This window comes from Mycteria americana, chromosome 1 (assembly GCF_035582795.1).
Source record: "Mycteria americana isolate JAX WOST 10 ecotype Jacksonville Zoo and Gardens chromosome 1, USCA_MyAme_1.0, whole genome shotgun sequence".
NCBI classification, from domain to species: domain Eukaryota; kingdom Metazoa; phylum Chordata; class Aves; order Ciconiiformes; family Ciconiidae; genus Mycteria; species Mycteria americana.
Window position 1 is genome coordinate 48,900,269 of NC_134365.1, and position 18,786 is coordinate 48,919,054.

The 18,786-nt window shown below is 33.5% G+C and overlaps 2 protein-coding genes across 8 annotated transcripts in view; both read right to left on the reverse strand.

Moving 5' to 3' along the window:
* Nucleotides 1-18,786, reverse strand: part of CEP290 (centrosomal protein 290) — a 57,121-nt gene that overhangs the window by 10,627 nt on the left and 27,708 nt on the right. For 6 of the 7 annotated variants that reach the window (XM_075496564.1, XM_075496574.1, XM_075496545.1 and 3 more), the window contains 18 exons: nucleotides 18,208-18,319; nucleotides 17,159-17,364; nucleotides 14,889-15,040; nucleotides 13,794-13,905; nucleotides 12,560-13,015; nucleotides 11,282-11,446; nucleotides 10,931-11,038; nucleotides 10,709-10,843; nucleotides 9,759-10,025; nucleotides 8,499-8,606; nucleotides 7,713-7,912; nucleotides 6,829-7,042; nucleotides 6,492-6,629; nucleotides 6,180-6,401; nucleotides 5,485-5,601; nucleotides 3,922-4,067; nucleotides 2,870-3,025; nucleotides 2,129-2,252 (listed from right to left, as the gene is read on the reverse strand). In XM_075496564.1, coding sequence (XP_075352679.1) covers nucleotides 2,129-2,252; nucleotides 2,870-3,025; nucleotides 3,922-4,067; nucleotides 5,485-5,601; nucleotides 6,180-6,401; nucleotides 6,492-6,629; nucleotides 6,829-7,042; nucleotides 7,713-7,912; nucleotides 8,499-8,606; nucleotides 9,759-10,025; nucleotides 10,709-10,843; nucleotides 10,931-11,038; nucleotides 11,282-11,446; nucleotides 12,560-13,015; nucleotides 13,794-13,905; nucleotides 14,889-15,040; nucleotides 17,159-17,364; nucleotides 18,208-18,319 — 3,138 coding nt within the window. The remainder of the gene's footprint in view (nucleotides 1-2,128; nucleotides 2,253-2,869; nucleotides 3,026-3,921; nucleotides 4,068-5,484; nucleotides 5,602-6,179; nucleotides 6,402-6,491; nucleotides 6,630-6,828; nucleotides 7,043-7,712; nucleotides 7,913-8,498; nucleotides 8,607-9,758; nucleotides 10,026-10,708; nucleotides 10,844-10,930; nucleotides 11,039-11,281; nucleotides 11,447-12,559; nucleotides 13,016-13,793; nucleotides 13,906-14,888; nucleotides 15,041-17,158; nucleotides 17,365-18,207; nucleotides 18,320-18,786) is intronic. The other variant, XM_075496554.1, reaches the window with a different exon arrangement.
* On the reverse strand, nucleotides 149-1,600 carry LOC142404519 (uncharacterized). The gene has a single exon (XM_075491484.1). The coding sequence runs from the start codon at nucleotides 1,598-1,600 to the stop codon at nucleotides 914-916; it is 687 nt and encodes a 228-aa protein (XP_075347599.1). The 3' UTR covers nucleotides 149-913.

The following is an 18,786-nucleotide window of genomic DNA, read 5'->3' on the forward strand; positions in this document are numbered from 1 at the left end:
CCAGTTTTGCTCTACTCTGCTCTGACTTTAACTCCTTCTCTTACATTTTCTAAACTTGCTTAACCTTTAAGGGAAGTTTACAAATCAGTATAAACCAGTAAAAATTTTGTCAAACCAAAATTAGCTCTCAAACTATTGGGTAGAAATAAATCTCAAAGTCTAAAAGACAAAAAAGCTACTGAGTGTAGTAAGCTATGACAATGTACCTGGGAACAGCATCTAATTTTAAGGACATATTCTGATATGTTTATTAAATAGTACATATGGTATAAGGAATTCCACTGAAGTCAGATTACAGAGCAAGTCAGGAAGAGTAGTATATACCTTTAGTTCTTAGTCTGTTAGTTCCTACAATCTGAAGTCTTTATCCATGCAGACTAGTAATTTCTATTACATAGAGTGCTTTGCATGCCTTATATTGCAATTCCAATCATAAGTAAATGGTAAATTATTATGCCTGACTAATAAAGAGTAAAACCTTTTGATGATATACTAATCAGCAGGTTTTACTTATGTAATTATGGAATTAACCATATGATCCATTAATTCATCACTAACAATGATAGGAATAAAGTATTTGCTTCAATAAAGCATATTTTTTCTTAGTGTAAGTAATAAGACATCATAAGTCTCTTAAAGAATGAAGGTCATCAACTAACTGCATGTACCATTGTGATTATTTGTAAACTTTCTGGATCAAAATTTTAGAATTGACAGTAGCTTACTTGTGAGCTGACATGCATGCCTATCATGAAAGTATAAGGTTTGCTTTATGGACCACTTCAATGACTACTATGGTGACTACTTCAATATCCCTGCAGACTATGGATAGGAAACCACTGCATTATCAAGGTCAAACTATTCTATTTCTACATCATTTACACAGAAGAAATGCTAGAGGACTGCTACAGTATCAAACCTCGGGCATTTCACAAAATTCTGGGGTTGTTTCAACCCCCTCTGTACCACTTTGGTAAGTTTCAGGTTCATCCTCTGCAGTGTGTTGGTTCATTTCGTTATTGACATTTATTTTTTCTGCTTCATAGTCATTAGCTTGATTAGAAGGTTCCCCTGAATCAGACTGATTGCAGCTCATTCTGTCAGTATAAGGCTCTTCTACACTTTCTTCTTCATCAACATTTGATTGCTTGAGTATTTCTTGCTTCCTCTCCTCTTCTTCAAATTCCTCATTAAATTTTCCATTTTCAGTTTGGGTTATATTTTCTTCGTTTTCACTGCAGTTCTCTTCATCAGCTTCAGCTAGATTTTTGTTTTTCAATCCTTCCCTAGACATATCTGTGTCCTTGCATTTCTCACTATCTTCAGGATGCTGTTCAGGAGACACTTCTGTGCTTGCATCCACAGTAGCCTCATGGCTTTCATTATGCATGATGCATGTTTGCATGTCTGCTTCCTCATCTATTTCATTGCCATCAGTAATGCTATGATTAGTCTGATGTTTGATTTCATCCCTATTTGAAATAGATTTCTTTTGAAGGGAATTCAAATACTTTTGTTTACTGATACTGCTAGGAACAGACTTGGTCAGATCAGTTTGGTCACATGTACTCTGATTCAAGTTGAAGATAGAATGAAGCATGAAAGAAAAGCAGAAGACAGTAAAACAAAACAGGAAATAAACCCAGAATGTACTGTTATATCTATTTCTTGAAAGAGAAGATAACCCAATAATGCAATATTTGCAATATAATGAACCTTGTAAAAATCAAAACACAACAAAACCACCTAATGTAACTGAAATGCAGCTCAGTATTTCCCCAAACTCTGTGTATCCCAAATTTTCAATCAATGTGGAATAGAAAAGTAGTCTTCTAGTTGCAGACTCACATATTTAAAAATACATATCCCTTATTTCTCCACATATGCTAGGACGCTGAATATTTCAGCTTCTACCTGTAGAACACAGAAACTATAAGTTTTGGTTTTTTGGGGTTTGTTTCGTTGTGTTTTTTAAAAACACTAAAAGCTGAGTATTTAATATCCAGTTCTAGAATACTATCGTTTGAAATAAAACCAGCTAAATGACACAGAATACCAAATACATAACAAATATTTTTGTTCACTAGGTGTGATTCCTCTAGGTAATATGGTTATATTATAAACTTACCGAGGGTCTAGAATATGTCTCTCTCGAACATTGCCTCTGCAATGCATGAAGCTTTTCCTGGAGGTACTGATTTTTGAAATGTAATTCTTCTATAACAGAATCTCGTGGGACTGCTTGCTGTGTTCTACATAAAAAAATGAATCAAGCCAAAACAAAAGAATGGCTATTAATGCAGAAAAACATCCCTTAAGGTAAAAAACCCCAGGCACTTCTGGATTAGTAGACTGGATTTTCTAGTATTACTGGGGTAGTTATTCTAAATCAATGTTAGCCATATACCATATACACTATTTCAACCAATCCCCGTGAATCAAAAGTACTTACTTTGGCAAAAGGAATCTGCTCTTTTGAGATGTGTACAGCTTCTATTACTCAGGTACACTATCCACTGTGATACACTGACTAAGAATACACTGCCTAACTGCAACTTAGCAGTTCCAGTCACTTTCACCACCTCTAAACTGTAATTATAATTTTACACAATAGAAGCCAGATGTCTTTCATATTATTTAGCTTTTTAGAATAATGAACCAATGCTGCATATTCTCTGCACACGCACAATTGCTCCCAAGTAGCTTTAAGTTTGCTCGTCACAGACTTAAAGAAGAATTTTTGAAATTCCCATCTGTTTTTTTCCTTATTGAATCAGTTGGTCTAATAGACACTACCTATCTCTTTCCACTGATTTTTTCCCCATTTACGTTTTTTAGTTTTTATAGATTCTTTTAAAATGCCTCTCACCTCATGTGAGCAACTTCATTTTCTAAATCTAGATTCCGTTTTCTTAGTTCTTCCAGTTCTTTTTCAGTCTCTGAGGCTCTTACTCCAACAACACGGTCAACAGTGACACCAGTAGTTTTCAGTTTCTTCTGTAGAGCAATTTTCTCTTTTTCAGTCCTGCAACATCCAGTAAATTTAAATTTAACATTTATTTGCTAACTTGCTTTCTTTAGGAGAAAATATTTTCTGTCTTAAAGAATCCACATTTGCAATTTATGTGCTCACTGAGCCACACCCCCTTTTCTGTTTAATAAGGTTACGTTATAGACAGTACAGCTTTACGAAAAAAAAAACCCCAACCAAAACCCAAAAACTAAACCTGGAAAAAACAATGAACATTAAGTCAGTATCAAGCATGTCACAAACCACTTGCTGGTCTTGCCTGTGTTTTATGTGAAACTCATGCAGGACTTGCTAAGAATAAATGCTGTTTTGAAGCAGTTTCAAACCACAATCTAACAACAGCTACAATTGCCATCACAGTTTCCTTTCTCTTCTGCATCTTTTATCATTAAAACCCTGCCATTACTGTACTGAAGTAAACATAGCATTTGCAGAGGGTTTGCGCATGTGTTTTTTTTTAAAGGCTTCCATGTCATAATCCTAGACCCATCAGTACTGTAGTAGCACTACGTATAACAGTAGCACAGTATTCAAGCCTAGCAATCTGACTAAATAACACAGCGGTGAGAAACAGCCTGTCTTCATAAAGCCGTTATTTGTTTCATGGGAATAACAGACTGCTGTATACAAGAAGCATAATAAAGGACTTTAATTAGTTTTATTCAGAGAGTTTCTTGTAATAAAGGTTGTTGGCTTCTACAAGGGAAAGGATACTACAGCAGTAGCCTGCTGCTTGAAAATTAGCTAATCCTTTTAATCTCAATAGCAATGTCAAATTCTAGACATCAATCTTATAAACATAACAAACTGTTATAATTATTACGTGGCAAACATATTTGGATTTCCCTTATGTCATAATTTTGTAGCTGAATCTATTAAAACCAACTCACTTGGTATAAATTTCCTTCAATGTATTCAACTGTTTGGCTAAAGCATCTGCTTCTTTTTCCTTTTCCCTTAGTTTGTTCCGCAGTCCTTCCATTCTGATTTGCCATTTTTTACCTTCTTCCCATCTAATTATTTCCTCCTTGGAGATCTGTGAAGCACATAAACAAATTATGTGTTTATTTTTCAATTTTTTTCTTAAAGCAAAATAAGCCAACACATTAGAAAACCAAGAATGATACATTCTTCAACTGTCAATTTAAAACATGAAGCCATAGCAGGCATATATTATTTACCTTATTTACCATAAGGTAAATAGCAGGCCCAGCTGGATACCTTAAGTATGCTGTAATGACTGGTGTATAAAGCTGATGCAGTTTAATGCTATTACCAAGTTCTTCCTTAGCTTTTAATATTCATTTTACAAAAAAGGAGTGACACGTTTTATGAAATTAGACGTGCTAGTGCAATGTATCCTTTTACTTTGAATTACACATTAGTAAAGACAGATTAAAGAAAAAGAAGTGTTTTTCTATGCCAATTTACAGCAGATCTGTCTTCTGTAGCTCACCAGGAGTTTATATGTCCCTGCTGCACAGCTGTACGATTGGTCATTTTAGTTTATTTTTTCCTATGAGAAATGGAATCTCTACTTAAAGCTACAATTCAGTAACTATAAATTATACAACAGTTAAAACCTGTACCTATGTGATCACAAATGGCTACTGAAATATCAGTCAATATTCCTGTAAGCATTTTTTTTTTTTTTTAAATTGGACTTTTCCCTTCTCCAGTTAGCCCCTGTACCTTCTTTTCTGTCTTCATTCTAAAGTTACTGCTACTAAGGGACAGACAGAAAGCAAAATCTTGGAAAAAGGAAAAAACGTGCCAAGTTTTGAGAAAAATATCTCTAGACACTAAGCAACAGGTATTTAAAAAGCCTCAAATTAATTGGAAGCATAAGTGCAGGCCTGGAATAATATTTAATATCATAAATAGTCTGAATGTCATCATACAAGCACGCTATAATATTCCAGTATACTTTATGATTACTATGACAAACCACTAGTTAGTTACTGAAGTAGTAAAATAACAAGAAAAACACCAAACAAACAACTGGTAAAATGAACCCATCTCCAATCGCTCAGAAACTCTTGTATGTGGAGATCACTATTGTGAAGAATAATCACGATACAGACATCATCCCTTTTAGGATTCACACTTTTGCTCCTAAGTACTTCATGTTTTTATCATTGCATTGATGTCACAAATGCACATTTGACAGCACTTACTGAATCAATTTCACTGCTACCTATAAAATCTTAGTTTTCCAAGATTTGTAACGGATCTTTAATTCTACAAGAAGGGCAGGAAAACATTAATATACCAGTACTAAGCAACAAGAGCAGTGACAAAGAGGGAAACAGGAAGAAGTTACAGTCATGAAACTGCTTTTCTTATCAAGTTTGTTTGGTTGGTTGGTTTGTTTTAGATGCAATAGGGAGAGTTGAAAAGCCTAGACCTAGGCTGATGATGCCTTTCAAAGCCATGATCTGAATATCACATACCTTGTCTTCTCTTACACCTTTTTTTTCTGTTTCTTCACACTTCTTCTCAAGTTCACTTTCCAACTTTTTAATTTTTTTCTGAAGTGCATCTATCAGGTTTTGTTCATCAGCTTTACTCTGAAAAATTACAAACTTTTACAAACTTAAAGTTTCATGACCGCTACCTGAGTATTTTTCTCCACTCAAAAAATAAGCACTTGAATTCCAATTGGCAGAATTAGTTTACAACCTAAATGATCTTTTTAAAATTATCTTTAAATTATTGAAGTATTGGAATGTAACTTTGCATTCTAAACTGAATAATCAGCAGCAAGTAGCTGAATTAGAAAAAAAAATTAGACATTTCTACTGCAAATCCTTTACTTTTCTTCTGAAATTGGAAATAAGGACAGCAAGGAAGATCACAAAATTCCATTTTTCAAAGAAGCTTTGAAAGTGGTAATTCAAGTCCTCAGACTCTTTCAAACATATTTCAAGGAGCAAGTATTTTTCATCCTCTTGCTTTTATTTGAGGCATGCCTCCAACAGCAGAAGCTAATAGCTCACATGTAACCCAGCTGATGAGCAAACATAAATTTTTAAATCAAGTATAAGTCTCAATGCCTGCCAAAAGTACTTAATCTTTCCCCCCAAAACCAGCACATCTATGCAGAAACTTGACCAAGATGGAACATATTTTTAAAAATCACTTCTACCTGAATGCTATTGCTTAGCCTCCTAATCCGTTTCTTCAGCTCTTCGTTTTCTTTTTCCATTTCATTTTTTTCTGTCAACATTTTAGCAAATGCTTTTTGTTTCCTCTGAAGTTCTTGGTTCAACTCATCCTTTTCATCAGACAAAGAACTTTCCCTGGTTTTACTTATTTTAAGGTTATCTGTAAGTTTCGTAATCTGATCATTTAATTCCTCTATCTGTGTCTAAAAGAAAACAAACAAAACAGCAACCCCCCAAAATCAGGATTATCAACAATACAACAAGGCAATACAATGATATTACCTAGTACTCACCGTAAGCCCCTTTGTTTGTCTGTCGACAATCTCCTGGACATTCATACATGCCTCTTTTTGTGATGCAGCAGAAATAATCTGCTGTTCAGCATTAGCAGTCATTTCTGCTCGGAGTTCCAGAAGTGCTTTACTCAAAGCCTGAAAATAATAAATTCAAGTTCTTTTAAGTGAAGAAGCTGCTAATATGAACATTACAAAACAAAAAAAGGCAATTATATTTTATTATGTTATAGTATGCAATTACAGTCTACCTCCTGCTGTACTATACATAGAATTCTTAAGTATTAAGCAACATTAAGTATTTATGTGACACAGGGATTAAGTTTTGTTGACTAACTTTCTGCTGCTTCTCTTTTATGGCTAACTGGCTCTTCAGCTGTTCCACCAGGTTTTTCAGCGTTGCTGTGGGTGCTCTATTATTTGCTTCTTTTTGGACCTCTAGTTCAGCTTTCACATTTGCTAATTCCTTCTCCATCTGAGATAACATGTTCCTCAATTCATTTGCTTCATCTTTTAGTTGTTCCACATCAACTGTGTGCTTTTCCTGAAGGCTAATAAAAAATAAGCATTAATAGGGTACACTGCAATAATTAAGTTAGCAAACTCCAAATAAATAACAACGGGCACGATGTTATATTTTTTGTTAAAGCAAATGACACATAGATTTGGAAACAGCAAAAAAAGACTGACTCAACAAAGGCGGCCTCCATTTAATAAGAAAATTACTCAAGAAGATCAGCAAAATGAGATTAGAGCATTGTTCATTCTAATTCCTGGCCCTAACAGGTAAAGAAAGCATCATACTTTTCTCCTTTTAAATAGGGGTTAAATTTTTGTGAGTTTAAACTTGTTAGGCAGCAAGACCAAATGGATGTATCGGGGAAAAAAAACCCAAAACACAAACCAGCAAGTATAACAGTAGCTTAAAGACAACTCATACTAAGACTCCTTGAATACTTTCTTTTTCACTGAATGGCACAAAGCTAACAACTGAAAGGCATTTTTCCAAGCCAGTTTTTCAGTATTAGCTGCGATAAAGGGCTACAGAATAAAAATAATTTACAATTACCAACCATAGTAACTCTTTTGAGTTAGTTTTTTCAGCCAAATCTTAAATTCAGCAAAACCATGTTCAATTTGATAGACCAGTCCTGTAGCAACAATACATAATTGCCTTGATCCAATCCAATTGTGACTTATGTTAACAGTCTAAAAACTTACTGGGCTCTGATAGTCTCAAACTCTTTGATTTTCATTAAAGTAATTTGTTTTTGTTTCTCCAAATCAGATGATGTTTTCTTTAATTTTCCAACAAGTGAAGCAAGAGAATTATCCTGTTCTGCTACAGTTTGCTCCATTTCAGCTAAGCGGAGAAAATGTTTGTTGTTGGAAAGTGAAAAAGAAGTCTTTTCCACTAACTCCTGTAAAACAGAACAAATACATGTGAGAAACACTTTAAGCTTTAAATCAAAGGTAAGCATTAGTGATGCATTTTAAACTCAATCCTGAATATAACCAAGCATTAATATCTAACGTTTATTTACTGAGATGTGATTCTTAGTCCACAAAGAAAGCAGTCACACTGGTTTGAAAAGAGCTCTGTGCATCTAATGATCTACAGAATAACCAGTTAAATACAGGTTTCACCTTGTTATAAAATGTCAAGAGAAAATTTGTATTGAAATGGGTTAGTTTAACATAACCACAGATCAAATGAAAAGAACAGAAAACAAAATATACTTTTCTCTCCTAGAAGTCTCCATAAATAAGGATGATATGAAAAATGCTCATATGTACTGAGGTGGTAACTTTGTTTTTTTACACTTGAATTCTAATGCATCTCTTGCGAATTCTCTCAAGAATAACACAATAATTCTGTATCAACCACCCATTTATTTTTTCTGTCATCATTTATTACTTACTTTTGACTGCAAAACTGTCCTTTTGAGCAACAATTTTTAAAATTTGGGAACAACTTCACTAATCCCAGAAATACACATAACTCACCAAAGCAGTCTGTTTGAATTTATTAAGGGAATTGTCAGTATGCAAATTTAACTTCTGGTGTAGAACTCTAAGGTCTTCTTCATGCTTCTTTGCTATTTCCTCTTGATCCTGTTAGTTCAAAATAAAAATATAACTCTACTCATGCACGCTATTCCAGAAAGTCATGAAACTACAGTACCTTCATGTTGATTGCTCACTCATTGCTCAGTATTGCTCCCCAAATTTTCCTCTAATTCTGGCAGTTTTAAAAATTCTTTTCTTCTTGCTATAATCAATTATTTTTTTTTCCTTTTTAACAATATTGGGAAAAAATCTACTATTGCAGTTTTAAGCTATGTACCAAGTAGTATGGTGCAACAGGACAGGAGCTGGAGAGCAAAACAGTTGGTGTTAGTCCTCACCAACTCTGACTGTCAATATGGATAGTGATATCCATACTACGTACTACTGTATGTAAATAGACATACAGGTCTATTTACATTGGACTACAGTGGGATCCCGTGGACTGAATGTCTGCTAGCAGACAGAGTACAGTAGGCTCATTTTCAGACTGCATCTTCTGGTTTAGTTCCAAACCAAAAAACTTGATTTCTCCCAGAAGAAGTAGCTACACATGTTAACCAAAGCACACTAAGTGAAGAAGATAAGTCTGCTTTGGAAGTGTGCTCTTGATCCAAACACACTAAAACTGATGCATGTTTAGTCTTGAAGTACCTCTTAGACACAAGGTTTATGCTTTAAAATATGCTTTAATGGTATAAAGAATAAAGAATATAAAGTATGCTTAAATAATGTAAAGTATGCTTAGGTACACTGTTTATGCTTTAAAATATGCTTTAATTTAAAATATACTTTAAGAAGCATATTTTCCATAAATGCATGTCTTTCCTGTACCTTCCAAATTCACTACAAGATGCCGTCCAGAGATCATTGTTGCAAGTACTGGAAAATCCCATATAAATATACAATATACAATATACTGAGACCACTTCTCACAGCAGAATTTTAATTTTCTTCCTGTCACACTAATTTAATTTCTAGACAGACATCATACACATAACCTCTTGACTGAGCAAGCCTCCTATTTTAAGAAGTTAAAAAATTCTATGCAAACTTTCTACATAAAAATTTACTAATTGTCTCTGTTCTGTTACCTCTGAGGTCAGAAACTTTTTAAGATTTCGCTAGCAATGAAATAAACAAAGAATCAACTAAAACAACTTAAAAATGGAAGAAATTTTGTGCAAAAAACTTAACTACCTCTCTTGCTTTAGCAAGCAAACGTTGGTATTTTTTTAACACTTCCTCCTTTTGATTTAATCGTGCTTGCATATTTGCAATGGTTTGATGAGCAATTTTTATGGCATGACGGTACTCTGGGTCATCTTCTTGTTTGCCTAATTCAGCCATTATTTTCTCTCTTTCTGATGTTGCAGGTAATTGAAGTCTTAGTTCATTTATAACTTTGTCTCTTGATAAAACATTTTGTTCAGCTTTCCACAGAGCAGTTTCCTTTTCTTTTAATTTCTACAACGAAAGGCAATTGTTGCATTTCCAGCATTCAAACACTGCAAAAAAAATCTTACTTTTTAAAAAATGTACCAGAAAGATTTGTCTAAATGCACTTATAAACACAAAATGTTTTGCACTCAGTTCTGGCTGTATGGGATTACTATTAGGTGAAAAAAGTCCCAGAATATCATTACTGTGTATTTATGTATTATTTGCTTGGCACAAGACACTTAGGCAACTCATTTTGTGCTACCAAATTAAGAAGCTGGTGTTTTTCAAATTTCTTAAGAACCGAAAAGTATCTTCTGTAACAGAATTTCAATTTAGCAATCCAAGATAAAAGGATTTTGCTATGCTACTTGTTAAGTTTAATGTAACACTTGCTAAATTTAACTAGCTATAGTCAACTGAATTTTGTACAGCAAAAGCATCTTACCCTACTAAATATAAATTCTAAAATATTCAATGTTCTAAAATATTCAAAAATTTTCCCCAATAATTTGTTCCAGTGGAAAAAATATTTCATTTTAGTCATGGTGTGATTATATTATTTACATTTTCTCTGTGTTATATACCTCTAAGGGATTGGACACATTTAAGTGACATTATAAAAGGATATTTAGTATATATAAAAAAAATTAAAGGCCATAGAAATACAAACTTTGTCCCGTTATATGATAATTTATACATTTAATTACCTCCTCCAGTAATTTGCAGGTTGCCTTAGTTTCCAGGATTGTTCGAATATGCTCCCGAATCTTTCTCAAAGCCAACTCAAGTTGTTTTGGGAGTGGCAAACTAGGGTCTGGAACTGATCCTGTAGCCTCTTCTAACTGCACAGAAAGATTCATGTTCATGTAATCTGACCGCTCCGAAAAATGTGCTTATGAGTCTATTTTTAGTTAATTCAGTGCATGTACCTTTAGAGCTGTACTAAGTATTTCATTTTGTTGATGATCATACAGGTCTAATTGGCGCTGCAGTTCTACTTCCCTCTGGTCCCAAGCCATTTGCCTTTCTTCATGAAACTGTAACAAATGTTTGATAAAGGTATTTTATTTATTGAAGGCAATGGGAATTTTATAACCAACTTAAACAGAAAAAAAAAGAGATACCAAAATGTAAAATACTCAAATGTGCTACTAAAAAGAATTATGGAACCAAGATACAAACATTTATGTTAAAAACTTACTACAAAGAATCTTCCTTTCTAAAATCACGTAGTGAAATAAGGAATAGCTGTTTTTCTAATAGCATGCAGAAATACATACCTTGTTCTGCTGTACAATTTCTTCTTCCAGATTATTGATTGTACGTTCATATTCAGAAATTATATTACGCAAATACTTCACCTCTTCCTTTTGCTTGACTAACTCTCGATTGAGTTTAAGTTCCTGCAGATGGAGTTCCTCCATCTTCATATGCCATTCAATTACCTAATAATGAATGATACACTATTATATTTACCAAACCCACAGGCCAACTAGATGAAGCTACACTCTTTGACTTTAAGGCAGTGTGGCACTTATCCAACCCACAGGAAGAAAGAGGTTCTGCCTTTTTAAGCTTCTTCACTTCTCTTGAGTGAGGAGGCATGGCAAGAGTAAGAAACTGCAAGAGGAATGACTGAAAAGTGCAGCAGACAATTGGAGTGGCAACAGGTTTCCCCTACACTGACAGAAATGCATTGCAAATAAATTGTTTTGCAATTTATTTATAAGCTATACCCTATGCATCTGTCCAGGCTGAACAAAAAAAGCATGCAAGAAGTTTGGTTGACTTTTCTAAAAAGCAAAGATTTTAAAAACTATTAAAAACTGCATGTATTCAAAATTGCACATGTATTAAGAATAACAGATATATTTATGTCAAAATGCTCTAGAAAAATATTTGAAAACTGGCTTAAAACTAAAACATGCCAAGAGCCCTACAACCATTGCTTACATGCAGACATCTTTAGTCATGACAGATATAACCATACTATATAATACACAGTGATCTGGAAGAGAAGTGAGAAAGCCTTATGCAAATTTCAAGGCAACATTGTTTACAATAGCAAAATATGATTAAGTAGAATTATATGAGTATAATAACATTTCTGACCACGCTGCCTAAATTATTGCCCCTGGATTTATTTAAAAAGACATGCATCTGTAGTGAAGACTTCAATGCAAGCTCATGGAACAGAACTTCAGAATGCTACTCTGTGTTTAATTTAATTTCATTCATAATTTAATTCAATTCATAATTTAATTCAATTTAATATAACTGAATTCATAGTTAGCCTCTACTTCCTATGACACTTAATTGGGCACAAAAGAAAATTAGTAAATGTGACTGCGCTGACTTTTACAGGGCAAATAACTAATGATGTATTACTTTTTTAAAATAGGAAAACAAAAAATGATAGCTGTCATATTCTAACAAAGTGTAGTATGAAATCATTAAGTTCTATATTAAAACAGACGTTTAGGGAACAAGCTGAACTGAAATGTAATTTAAATGCAGATCAGATGAACAAAGCTATTCAAAGTTGTAAAATAGCAAACCTTTTGAGCTCCTCTTGCATCCTTCAATGCACTTATTAATTCTTCTAAACTTTTCAGTTTTAAGTCCATCTCTAATGCTCTGTTTTCTGCATTTCGACGCTCCTGCTGGGCATGCTGAACTTCTTCCAGAATCTTCAGTTTGTCATTCTGTAGCTGAATCATTGTTTTAGAGAATTTTTCTTGCTGTGCTAAAGGCAGAGCACCACTAAACTGTCGCCGCAAAGACTGAACTGTCTGTTGTAGATGTTTGGCTCTGTTTCTTCCTTCCAGTCGGGCAAAATACAAGGCTTGCTCTCTCTCATCAAGCTTCTGCTCTAAACGTAGATTATGGATCTCCATCTTCTGTAGTTTCAATTTAAGCGTTTCCAATTTGCCTACAGCAACAGATTCACTACCTTGAAGGGCTATGACATGTTGATGCAGTTTTGCAATAACTGCTTTTTCATCTGACTGTGCCTAAGAACAAAATATATAGAACAAATATATTTTTCATTTTGAATATGTATTAACATATTACCCTGCATTAGCACTGTATATGTAAATATAAACAAGCTATTATTTTTTTATATTTTATATATTGCATGTATTTTATTCCATAGATAAGAGCAAGAATTAGCCTCTAAAACCAGCTTTTTATTTTTCCACTATTGTTTCTACAGCCACATTTTAAAGTACACCTTTTCAGATACTGATCTTAAAAACTGTATCTTTCCAAAACACCAGGAAATGAGGAAGAAATGTATACCTAAACTTAGATAATATGGTAACGTAAAAGCTGACAAAAGCGTTGTATTTAGGGATTCAAACCATTCTAGAACGTGAAACCAAATTCCAAGAAATTGTTTCAGCTAATAACAAAGCAATATAAGTCTACTGCAAATCTTCAAGATGTACAAGTAATTGCTTGTCTTGTAAAAAAGATCAAACTTTCCTGATATTATATTTCAATATTGACCATGAGCTATTAATCATACAGGAATAAATATTACCTAAATAACACGGAAAAAAGCTCAGGATCTGTAATAGCTGTACAGCTAGAAATGGAAAAAATGGAGAAGGGAATAATAAATGTAATATAGAACTCCTGAAAGGGTATGGCCACTACAAAGACCAGCTTGCTAAGATCCTTCTGAAATGCTTTTGCAGTTTCTTAATTCACTGTAAAATTACTTCATTTCTTCTCACTCCACGGAAAAAAATCTGAACTGCAGTGTTAATAAAGGTTGAATTTTACCTGATAGTCTAAAATTTGCATTCTAAGAGATTCCACTTCTTTATCTCTGTATTGCTGGCGTGCCTCCAGAGCTTCAACTTGCATTTTTGCTACATCAGACAGTTCTCTTAACCTTGCAGGAAAAACAAGGGTATTGTGTCACTTGAAACCACTGAATAACCTATTAAGTTTTTCTACATAGAAGATGCTAAGAAAATATGTTTAGTATGTTTCCTCCTATCAAAATATTTGAAGGCTTTCTTCTTTTCAGCATACTCTTCTCTACCACTCAGAGTCCTTGTTATGAAAATTCTTCTGTATTGCCTCTCAACTTTTTCACAGGACATTTTCCTGTAAGTTATACAGAAGTTTGGTAGCAGTAACCTACTCCAGGAAAACAATGCCATTGTTTTTACCTGAACTAAGCATCTCTGTCCGCTATTTCTCTTCCACTTCAGGACATAAATGATCAAAAAGTTTCATTCTCAAATCCTTTCTCTGCTTCCCCAACTCTAATAATTCATTTTCAGTGTAAAAAATCACTGCAAATATCCCCACAGACTTTGCTGTTTTAGGAATATAACAGGATTACATTATTTACTCAAAGACAAATGTCCATATCAATGTATCTAAAAAGGTCAGTTTTTCAATTTACGCATACAAAGTTAATATCTTTTAAGTAAATGGCACCCCGCCCAACTGCAGTTTCATCTTCGAGATATCTATGACTCTTTGAAAGTAAAAATTGCGTTCCAATTTCTTTTATGAGATTTTCATACATTTAAGGGAGGTTGTGGCACAGAAACAAAATAAACCTTAATTAATTAGTTTAAAAGTACTACTAATAAGTATCTAAGTACATACTTACCCATGTCTATCCAGGCCCGCACTTAATTCCTTGTTCAAATCAAAATGAAGCAAATTACTTTCTTTATAGTAATGAATTAAATGAAGCATTTTCAATTCCAAATTTGGCATATATAAATGCCAAAAAATGAGGCACTGTAAATTATCTGTTAGTAATACATAAGTAGTGTATTACATAAGCCTATATAGCCTAAATTTTTGCATGCTTCCGAACCTACTGCATTCAAAATTTGTTACTTCAACACTTACTTTGATACTTCAATCTTGAGCTCCATCTCACGCTTCTCTAGGTCCATGATTTGTCGTCTATCTGCATCACTTACTGCCTTACTTACACTCTTTGACAGTTCATCTCTTAATTCCTGTTCCACTTTCTGTGCCTCAAGGTTGATTTTGGTGAGCTTAAAAAAATACAAAACCAGAAACAAACAAAATGGCATCCTAAGCACAAAACTGCTCCCAACCCTGCAAAGAAAAAGCAGTGCCAAAAATATGTTTTCTTTTTTAGTCATTACAAAACACACTTCAGCTGTGTTCAAAACACAATTCCTATCCTCTCTGCTTAAACATATTTTTGTTTGCAGCATTGCATACACATAGGAACAGATACACAGGTCGGCACAGAACAGGATTCTAAATTAAACACAATTTTTATTAGTGAATTTTCTTAAAACCATTACCGCAATAACTTGCTCTTAAACTAAACTAAAAAAAAAAAAAAAATAAGACGACTGTAAACACTTTTGGAAATAAGAAGTCTTACTTATATATTTATATACTGTCTAGTACATCGGGATTGGTAACACAAATACAGGTTGTAAGTGCCAAGACTCATGACAGTGTAGTTCTTTTGTTCTTTTTAAAAAGAATTTTCATAATTAAGTGATATACTTCCAAGCAGCCTGATTTTTCAAGCTGATTATTAAATACCGAGTAACCAATGTTTCAATTCAAACTAAAGAGCATTAAGAAAGGATAGATATCTGAAAAGCATTAGGCAACATAGAGAAGCCTCAGGAATTAATTTAGTAAATACAGTTGTGGCAGATTAATCTGATACCACTCCTTAATGAAGTAACTGATTTCCTAAACAAACAACAAAAGTGTGGTGTATCTTCTTATCTGCACTTCACATATTTGAGGCACGACTATCTGGAAAACTAACAGTTGTGTTGAAGTAAACTTATGAGTTTAGAAGGAGATGTCTAGTAGACTTCTAGTTATCAGTCCTTAAACTGATATAATTTACAACTTTCATTAATTACCTTCGCAAAATCTTGTTTTATCTCTCTCTCTCTCTCTAAAAAAAAAAAGCAGTGATGCCAGATTAGGAGGCACTGACGACAGGAGTAAATGAAACAGAAAACATACGTCCTGGAGCTACAGAAATGAGGAAAAAAGGGATGCACAGAGGAACTAATAAGAAAAAATTGTGGCATTAGAAGTTCATCGATTCAAAATGAAGGAAGACCAGAAGACCTAAATATATCACAAGACAGAAAATAATATATGCAAAAGAGAAAAACGCAAATGTGATCGTAGGGTGCATCACCTGAGGTATTTCTTAACGAAATAAATGAAGTCATGCCTTCAGAAAAGGCATTAACAATACTGCTGCTGAAAAGCTTTATACACTTTCAGTTACTCCATGTCCCAAATTAATTCAAATCAAAGCAGTGTAACAAACACTACTAAAACAACAGAGAAATGGGGAGTCCAGATAACAGCAATCTAAAATAGCTAAAGTCTAGCAAAGCACAAGGATGGGGAAATGGATTCAATCTATCAACATTCCTGTCACCATAACTATTGTTTTTCTTCCCTTGTGTTTAAATTATAGGCCAATACTGGCACAAGAACAAATGTGTACAACTGCCTATAAATAAATTTAAACTGGAAATTATAATAAAGTCTCCTACTATTAAATGATGAATTTATGGAACAAACTTCAAATATGAATAGTGGGAACAAAAAAATCTAACAAGATTAAGACTGATATGACAGGAATACTAAGGATCATCAGCTTCAATGGCACATGACTTCTATTCCTGTATTATAGATAATGTTTGGCATGTGACAGAGGACATAGCCAGTCTGTAACAGAATCATGACACTATCATTTGCAAAAGAGATGCAAAGGTCTAAGATTTTTTGAATCACTGGTAATTAAGGGAAAATTAGCAGAAAAGGGATCATATGAGTTAGACACAAGAAATAGCAGGTCAAGAACAGGCCTTTTTCTAGCAGTCTGCTGAAAAACCAGCAAACTATCTGTCAAGATCCTCATCATGTGTTTTACAGAGATTAACTAATGTTTGAAATAAACAACTGATAAATTAATTAGTTATATTTTTTACAAATGTCCTGTGCATGCAAAATTGCAGCTCTTAAAGGCAGCTATATTTTGCACCATAAGCTTATTTGCCAGTCATGATACAAAATAGATTAATACTTTTTGAAAAGGTGAAAAATATGCTTTTAAGATGCCAGATGATGTTGTTAAACCTCAACAGATTTACCTCAGCAAATTTTGTTTCCAATTCAAAATTACGTTCTTCTATTTGCTTGACAGTGTTCCTTAAATGTTCATACATGCGTTGTGAGTGTTCTGCTCTCTGTCTTTCATTCAGTTCCTTCATTTCCAACATTGTGATTTTCTTAGAAATGGACAAAATCTCACTGTTGGTTATTGCTTTTGTGGCCTTGTCCATGGCATTGTCATCCCCTACATTAAAAAATATTTAAATTAGGGAATACACAAGCTGATTCAACTATGAAAATTATTTGCACCGTGAAGCAGAACATGAATTTTGCTTTATCTCTGTCAGATAAACTTTATCAAAACATCTGTATTATTTTTTTAAACTGCAGGCAGAGTTATCTTGCCTTATGATGTGTTTCAAAGGTATCTAATTTGAATAAAAGATTATTATCAATTATAAATGGATATATCTGCAACCATGGTTATTAAGACTGATAACTATTTTCAATGTAGCCTTTCACTTTATCTTTAATTCAGCTGGTAAATCTTCAGGAAATTTAATTTAAAATCTGTAAAAGAAATATATGTGGATGAGTTCTTCTTGAATAATGGGAATGTAAACTGTACACAAAGAAGCCCCAACTAACAAGAAAAAATACTTTGTTACAGAGCATGAAACCAGGAAAAAGAAGTAACTTTCCTGACAACCTATGAAATACTTTGACTCACAATCAAGTTAGAACATATTGCACCTTATAAAAAAAAAAACACAATTAGGTGATGCTGCTTTACAAGTTCCAGCTTTTAAACCCTTGACCCAGTAACCCAAGAAAAGTCAATGTGGAACAGTTTCCAGAGGAAGATACCAAACTTGGTTTTGGTCAAATAGGAAAGTAAAATGAAACAAACAAGCAAAAAAATTCACCAAAAAAAATTGAGACTGGTAATGAAAGATGCAAAATAGTTTTGACTTTTTTCTTTTGTTGTTGTTTTAAGGTACATCAATTTTAAAACATTTTAAAATATTACTTTTACACAGGACATACCACTTGATTTTTAATGTTGCAATATAACTTTCATACTTGCCCAGTTTAGTCATCTGTTCCCAAGCCTGTTCTACAGTGTGAAGTTTCTCTTTTGTGATCTCCAATTCCTTATTCAATAAATTTATCTGTGTTTTCAAGGATTCATTCTCACGCTGTATGACAAAAAAGTTGCAACATAACAGCAAACTATTTAACTGTAGCAGACTGATGTTTAGAGTCTATAAAATCTTTTAAATTAACAGATTTTACCTATGCACAACCCATAATCTACATATATGGCAACAGAAAAGCGTAAGTTTCCTCCTAAGTGTAAAAATGCTAGTCTTTGCTCTCTATGTTGTATCTTACTGTCAAGTAGTATTACCGTGAATATTTATCATCAGTGACTGTCATTCCTAGAGTGTCTAGAATTAGATGAAGATATCTATGTTTGTCATACTAAACACTCCATTAACAGTGGGAAAGAAAGAAGTACTTCTGGAGGATATTTCTTCCTGCACAGGATATTTAATCTTGCACATAAATACATATTTGAGACAGATCATATCCTTCTTTTAGCTCTTTTAGGCATCTAATATGATGCCAAACATTAGTTTTGTAAATGTTCCTTCACTCCTCC

What these genes read in the sequence shown, in the direction of transcription:
- LOC142404519 (XM_075491484.1), bottom strand. Translation starts at nt 1,600, where the DNA reads ATGCTTCATTCTATCTTCAACTTGAATCAGAGTACATGTGACCAAACT.